The sequence below is a fragment of the Tachypleus tridentatus genome, chromosome 13 (genome assembly GCF_004210375.1).
Source record: "Tachypleus tridentatus isolate NWPU-2018 chromosome 13, ASM421037v1, whole genome shotgun sequence".
NCBI classification, from domain to species: Eukaryota; Metazoa; Arthropoda; class Merostomata; order Xiphosura; family Limulidae; genus Tachypleus; species Tachypleus tridentatus.
This window is the reverse complement of record NC_134837.1, coordinates 173,107,722-173,115,982: the sequence shown is the minus strand read 5'-3', so window position 1 is coordinate 173,115,982 and position 8,261 is coordinate 173,107,722. Positions and strand designations below refer to the sequence as shown.

General features: G+C 33.2%; 1 protein-coding gene across 7 annotated transcripts in view; it reads left to right on the top strand.

Moving 5' to 3' along the window:
• The first annotated feature begins 3,602 nt into the window (after positions 1-3,602).
• Positions 3,603-8,261, top strand: part of LOC143240167 (host cell factor 1-like) — a 100,152-nt gene continuing 95,493 nt past the window's right edge. For 2 of the 7 annotated variants that reach the window (XM_076482157.1, XM_076482151.1), the window contains exon 1: positions 3,605-3,863. In XM_076482157.1, coding sequence (XP_076338272.1) covers positions 3,704-3,863 — 160 coding nt within the window. In that variant the 5' untranslated portion in view covers positions 3,605-3,703. Of the gene's footprint in view, positions 3,864-4,127; positions 4,250-8,261 lie in introns of those variants that run through there. The other 5 variants (XM_076482153.1, XM_076482152.1, XM_076482156.1 and 2 more) reach the window with 5 other exon arrangements.

The window sequence follows — 8,261 nt, the reverse complement described above, 5'->3', positions numbered from 1 at the left end:
CTGCTTTCCCTCTAGTCTTACACTGCAAAAATAGGGACGGCTAGCGCAGATAGCCCTCTTGTAGCTATGCGCAAAATTCCAAAAAACAAACAAACAAACTTACAAAATACTCCACTGCATTATTAGTAACTTCACTGAATGAATACTCGAATTCATAAATAATGTTTCTTTGTTGATCTTATTCACATTTCTCGATTATTACATCATAATCATGGTTAACAGCTTTCTTTAGCAAATAACTGAATTAAATCATTGGAAATACAGCTTACAACAACTGTTAAGAATTGAGGTATGTTTTTGGAAGAAAATAAACAGTACAGCATTTTCTGAACTTTTAGGAAGCATATACTGGACTTAAATATTTATTTTGTCAGTGAATATATGATTTACTCTATTCATAATATTTAGTCATACCTTCAGCGTCCAAAAACGCGTATTTTTAGGAATCTGATAGAAACTCTTTCAATTATTTGATTTCAAGTGTCATATTTGTTTAAGCAAGTTATGCGAGCATGAAAATGTCTGAAGTTGGTCAATAACTTTTTAAAATGATACTATGAGCATTGATTTAATGGTTATTATATTAGGTATGTTGTGAGCTTTGTTGTTCAAACGGTTAATTCTAAAATTGTTATTACTTGAATGTAATATTTCATACTTCACAAGCTACCGTTGTGGTGATGTAACAAATATATATGATGAGTTTCTTTTGAATGTGTTGTTTGTTCCATTTTACTTTCTAATACTGTAATGCTTCTAAATCACGATCATGGAAAGATACTTTCTGAAACCACATATAATTTACAATAAAAAATCTATTGTTAGTGTAGGGACAAAGTTTTAGCGTGTGGCAAGAGTTTGGAGATATTCTCATCGTGAAAAAGAACTTATTTCAGCTGTATCTGTGTTCTCAGTCTTCCCTGGTAGTGAAAGGATAAAGGATAGCTATTACGTAAACTTAGGTACATCATAACATCTCTTTAAGATAGAGCACTTTTATTTACCTGTTGATATCTGAATCAGTCTGAACATCTCGAGTCGAACTTGACTGGTTTCTGTAGGTCTCTTAGAAATTTGTTGACTAAGTTAGGAATCAGGAATCACTTTATACTAGTGTAGGTCTTTTATGACAAGAGTGAAAGGTGAGGTGTATGGTAGACTTCATCTGTCAGGAATAACAACAAAACTGCCAAGTGTAGCAGACAACAATAAACTATAATCCCCTGGGTTCTCCAGGGAGTCAATACAAAATCCTTTCTGAGAATTCCTGTTAAGTTTCATCGCAAGTTTTGGCAAAATATTTGTCTGTAGAAACCTTTTTCAGCACAGCAATACAATTTCAAGTTTAATATGGAGAAAAGATGGCATATACGCTTAAGGTTTGTAGTTTGTTTTGAATTTCGTGCGAAGCTACACGAGGGCTATCTAAGCTAGCCGTTCCTAATTTAACAGTGTAAGACTAGAGGGAAAGCAACTAGTCATTCCCACCCACCGTCAATTCTTGAGCTAGTCTTTTACCAACGAATAGTTGGGCTGACTGCCACGTTATAACGCTCCCACGACTGAAAGGGCGAGCATGTTTGATGTGACAGAGATTCGAACCCGCAACCTTCAGATTACAAGTACCTCAAACCACTGGCCAAGGAACTCTTGAATTTTCTAAAGTGCAATACAATAAAATCTGGCCTGGAATTGGCAAGTACAGTAGTCTTACAGCACAAAAGTAAAAGCATCGAACTTGTACTTTATCATCAAGTTCGTCTAATTTGATATGGGGATCCTCACATAATAGGTGTTCGTAACTGAGCAATCGTTTCTATTGGTCAACGTGTTAAGTTTCACGGTACGAGATTAAATTTTGTTTGTTTGTTTTTGAACTTCACGCAAAGTGTGTGTGTTTGTGTGTTTATCATATAGCAAAGCCACATCGGGCTGTCTGCTGAGCCCACCGAGGGGAATCGAACCCCTGATTTTAGCGTTGTAAATCCGTAGACTTACCGCTGTACTAGCGGGTGGCGCACGCAAAGCTACACGAGGCTTGACATCTGCTGATAGAGTATAATAATAACTATATATGTGCCACAATACATGAACATTGCCCTGAAAAGGATCAAAATAATAGTCAATTCAACAATTACAAATACCAATCTGGCAAGACCATAAGTACGGGGAGGAGGAAGAGGTCATAGAGAACCTGACCCTTCAGGGTATGAACATTTCTTACCCAAACACCGAGAAAGAGAGAGGTCTGTCTGCGCTAGCCGTTTCTAATTTAGCAGCGTAAGTCCAGAGAGAAGGCAGCTAGTTATCATCACCTGGTCATGTCAGGACACATACGAGATCAAACTAGTATATATATACATATATATATATTTTATAGCCATAAATTTTCAAGCCATAAACAAAACACATTAACCCTAGGATCCTTTTTAAAAATATGCAGCGTATTTTATTTCATGTTAATGTGCTTATTCATTTAGCTTTAATTGAATGTAATTATTTATTTTCATTAAAATATATATATACCCACATACATACTAGTTTTATTGAGGTGTATTTAGGAATTGTGTCTTAACACAACATACGAAAGTGACATGGACGGAATAAATTTTGGGAGAATGTATATAATTTTTTTAGTTTTGGCATGGGTATCTAGTGTGGCAAATCGTCTGACGTTTAGTCGTTAGAATTAAGTGTGCAACACACTAAGCGTATAATATAGTGATCTATCGTTATAATCGATTTTGTTAAATAAATACCTTACAGATGAAACTAATGTATTCTGTAACTTAATTTTTTTTTTCACTCTGCCATATTTCATAAAGTATCCATAATAATAACCTATTATTAAATTAAATACAGAAACTTAAAATAGTTAAGGCGTTCAACTCGCAATCTGAGGGTCGCGGGTTCGAATTCCCGTCATACCAAACATGCTCGCCCTTTCAGCCCTGATTGGGCGTTATAAAGTTACGGCTAAAGAGTTGGCGGTGGATGGTGCTGACAAGCTGCCCTCCCGCTAGTCTTACACCGCTAAATTAGGGGTGACTAGCGCAGATAGCCCTTGAGTAGCTTTGCGCAAAATTCAGAAAAATATATATAAGTTCTTATTAATCAGTGATGTCGAGAAAACCCACTTGTAGAAAAAATATATATGTAAAAACGGCTCCACCCAAACGAGCCGTTTTTACATATATAAGTGCTTATTATTAATGTTTTCCTTATTTTATATTTCGTTTTGAGTTTATTTTATATCTTTAAACTACATTAACTTTATGAGAATTTCTATCATTAGCTATATTGCATGATGCAAAGTTTTGATTCGTATTAATTATTTTTCGTTGAATTTTTCTATACATTCTACTTTTTCTTTTAAATTTGACATATAAAACTGATTTAAATAATTATGCAAATGGTCCCTTTCTTGAAATCAAGGTCACTTGCACTAATCTTCCTCTTGCAAAAGTCCAGGATCTGGTTATTAACATGGAACTATGGGAAACTTTTATATTTTGTGAATTTATTATTTTTTTATTAGAACTTTAAATAATTGTAATAACGTATCGTGCAATTGCTTGGAAGTTGCTGAAATCGACACATATATAAGTTTTTAAAATAATTGTAACATTTTAAATATTTTTTAACCTGTGTTTATCATCCGGGCAGTTGCATGTTTCTTCCAGGCGTATGGGTATGATTCAAAATGGCGGCACCCATAGTGAAATGGAAGCGGGTGACAAATACTACAGGCCCTGCACCAAGACCTCGTCATGGTCATAGAGCAGTTTCTATTAAAGATCTGATGATCGTCTTTGGTGGCGGCAATGAAGGAATCGTGGACGAACTTCATGTTTACAATACAAGTAAGTTTGCGTTTTTGTTAGGCCTAAATGTTAGAGTATTTGTAGACCGAAAACTAAAATGGCGGCTTATCTACAACTGTATTGTCATTGGTAACTGAGTTCTATAAAATACAAAGTGACCACGTTCTTTTAAAAATATGTTAATATTTGTTTTGAGTTGTCATTTGGCATTTAAAAACACAATAGTTCCTGTAATAGTTTGAAAATCATTGTTCAAATCATTTTAAAAATTTGATAAATTTTCTTAGGAGTCACTGTTTTCAATATGGCGGCCCCCTAAGTTTCTAAGAACTGTAAACTAGTTATGTCGTACAAATAACATGGTGACCAACTTGTGTTTCTGTTGTTCTTTGGCTGTTAGAGAAAACTGACACTTGTTAACAAAGGTCTAGAATTACTGAAATTAAATATTTTTACATTTTCTTCGTAATGGAACACTTGACAAATCTGTTGAAAATGAAACAGGAGATCAATATGTTTCATACAAATTATAAACGTAGATTTTTGGGGGTTAAAAAATCGAGACATAACTTCATAAGTAAGCCTAACTGAAAAAACAACAAAACAGAAGGGTGTTTTGACTATTGTTATAGTTTGAGGATTAGCTGACTTTCAAATTTTTAATGCAATTTTAATCATCTAGTTTTTAGTATTGTGCTTAAATTCATACTAGTTTAACATTACGTGTATCATTATGGTTAAATTGATTTCTTGTACATCTCGTTGATCCTAATATGACAACTTTTAGCCTTTTATAAAGTCGGAATTAAACGTAGGAAACGTTTAAAATTCATTCAAAATAATTCGTTTTCATGTAACTTAAGAGGTTCTTACTATAACAGTTAATATTAGTGAAGAAAACTGTGTATTAATAAAAATATTATTAGAAATGTTACCACGTTATTGGAACTGTTTAAAGAGCTACATGAGTTAAAAAGACTACTTTCTGAACAAAAATGAAATGTTCATGGAAACTTATCCTAGATAATGTATAGAAGTATGTTTCTTCCAATCTGCAAAACAAACATTAAACTAAAATTGAGTTTAATTTTAAAGTAAGAGAGTTATGTAATTGTACTACTTATAAAATCATAAAGAAATATTATAAAGTAGAGCTTGAATGCATACTAGACATAATAATTTAGATTTATCCAGTTATTTTGGAATAAGTCAAGTTTAGAAGTAGAGTAAGAAAAATGTATAAACTTGTATATCATGCTGAGGAGGTTTAATATACCATTATTTTGTTTCACTTACAATTTACCCTAGAAACCATTGAGTCATTAGAACTTGTTCAGTAACTCCTTTGGGAACTCTTCTTTTTGTCAGGTTTGTTGTCATACTGTATACTATTAGCATTTCCAAACTGGTTGAATGAGTAGTATGAAAATATTACTTTATAAAGTTTGAAAGTCTTAATAATCTGAAGAGTGTTTGAAGGCATATGAGATAGGTAATATTGTAGACAGTGGAAAATATATCTAGATTTTAGGTTGAAGTTGTTAGCATAAAAGAAAGGGAAAATATGTTTATTTGGAGTTTTCATTAAACCTTCGTAATAGGTAATTTATGATGATAGGAAAGAGTACATGTATAAGATAAAGTTGCCAGTGGAAATTGGATTATTATTATTGGATGCTTTGATCTTAGAGAAATTGAATGGTTCTTTGTCTTTAGTGAGGTTAAAGAACTTGAAATTATGGGAGGTTGTTATTCAGCATGTCAAAAACCCTGGCAGAAAATTATATTTTAATGTTTGTTATCAGTACTTAAGAGGATGTAGTAAGAAATATGGTGTAAGAACTGGACAAGTACAAGCAGTTATAGTATCATTATATTTATACTGAAAGCAGTTGTAGAGTTAAGAAAACTTTTTTTCTTTCATAGTTTTAAAACATCTGACTTCTAAACAGAAGAAATTAACATAACTTATGAACAACAAAAAACATTTGGTTGTTCTGGTTTGCATACATCACACTCCCCTTGAGAAAAGTGTAAACCCATGCTTCATTACTATTCACGAATTCAATTCCAATAAGTAAGTATCCTTCATTGAATAAGGAGAGCAAAACTGCACACAGTATTTCAAGTGAGACTAAACTGGTTATTTATAAAAATAATTTCGTTTTGGAGACAGAGATTGGGTGCAGACTTTGAATGGGAAATTCATAATAGATCAGTGAAGTTAGTAAAAAGGAGTACATTTCTTTCAAAATTTGGCATTACAAACACTAACTTAAAGAATAATGAAGTTAAATTATGAATAAAATATAAATTCTAAATTTACTTGTATTCGATTTTGTCTTGTGAAATGGAGGATGCATTAGTTTATCAGAAAAAAAAAGGATCGAGACTTTCAGAAATGTTTACTCTCATCCTTGCAATTAAGAGTTTTTACTCTGTGCTCCTACAGTGAAGGTATTTACACCACAAGTCTTGAATAAAGCTTCCACTGCTACATGTATCGATGTGTACTGTGCCAACCAATGATATAATCAGTATTAGACTATGGTTCTATGCCCAAATGAATGTAACACATCATACATGCATAGTAATCTTCAAGCATACTAGCATTTTAACATATTTTCTTCAACACTGCTTTTTTCAGTTATTTTTTGGTCTTTGTTATTAACACAGCTCTTGTGCTTGTTATTTTAAGCTTTTGTTACAATTTGTAGTGTAGTTTTGTTTCCATAGTTTTATTGGTTATAAAAAAGAAAGATATTATTAAATTAATTTTTTGGTTAGAACATTGATTTGAATTACTTTCAACTTTGATTTTTATCTCTTTTAATTAAACTTTAATTTTAAGACACATCCTAGGCCTTTGAACCCTCAACATACCAGGCCTATTTTTATTTCCAAATAACATTGTTTCATGGATCACCTGAATTATTAATTAATGTTTTCATATTTCTAACATCTTCTGAGGTTCTGATACTACTAAACAGGAGTCATTTAACATTGCTGTGGTGATTGAAGGCACCCTAACATTGGCAGTGTTATTGCAGTTGAACATAATGTGTTTGGTTCCATTTTCATATAAGATCTAGGGTTCCTGATTGCTTCCTTTCATTACTTTGGCTGGGCTGCTACATTTTTTGAGGAGTTTCATTACTTTTGTTTCCATGACTGCTTCTGCTACCAATTCTCTATTCCTGAAGAGAACTAAGTAATCCCACCTTCATAAGTTACTGCCTGGATTATCCAGTTATGCCTCTTTTGTTTTCTCTTCCTCTCTTTTTTTACTGAATAGTGGGGTACCTATTTGCATGATTCTCTTTCACTTGGGTATCTTATTTCAGCTGAAGGATCTCCTTGTTTTTTGTTTTTTTTTCACTTGTTCAACTTTGCTATCTTTCCATAACTTGTTTTTTTTTAGGCTTAAGAATATTTTCCTGTCATCTATACTAAGGAAACTTTTGTACATTTCCATTTTTTACCTTGTCCTTGTTTGTTTGTTTTTTTTCAAAATGGTCAAATGTTTAATTCACAGAGCTTTCCTTTGAGTTGTCTATGACCTCACATGTCTACCATTGGGTGTAGTGTGTTTTTTCTTGAAGATAACTTTCCAAAGGTCTGCTGTTCCACTACTATGTGGATGTTAGTGTCTCCTTGCCTCATTCCTTGTAGCTTTTACTGTTGTAACCCTCCTTTTCCTTTAGAAGTTGTCAAGTTTGGGGTGGTTTGTTGGTTCTTCATTTCAGTCCTGACCTGCTCCATATATCTTATTGACTTGGGGGGGGGTCTTTCTCAGTTTGTATGTGGTACAAGTTCAGCCTACTCATTGAAGTCTTTGACACATGAAACTTCTGATACCAAGACAATCATAACTCCTTATTCTTTATATTAAATAGTTTCTCTCTTTTCAATGGTGCTCTTATCTTGAGTTCCTTATTCTAGGTCGCACCATTCTGTTGATTCTGGCCAATCAATGCAAGTATATCTAGAGGTCAACTGTCTACTCTTTTCATGTTTTGTGGTTGTGGTGACTCACTCAACCCACACAATCATGGATCTTCCCCTGCTCTACTTCACTTGGACTTGCATCTGTTTGGAGTTTTCCAGTGCTTATAACATACATGCAGATTTTCCATACCTTTGGTGATCACAGCATAGGTGGGACATTGTGTTGTTTTGATCTTGATGACAGCTAAATCTAAACTATAACCTATCAACTAATGTTTCTGTTTAGATTGAGTGAAATTCTGGACATATTATCCATTTTCAGTCTTGTCTCTAGAACAGTAGTTTCTTCGTATTTACTTTTGTGGAGATGATTGTTCAGCAGTCTTGCTGTCATCATCAGTTTTATCTTACCATTAATACATTCAGACTTTTTGTTACTTCTATCTATCAATAGGTACATATTCAGTCGTGTTTGGATTTTGGGTCCAT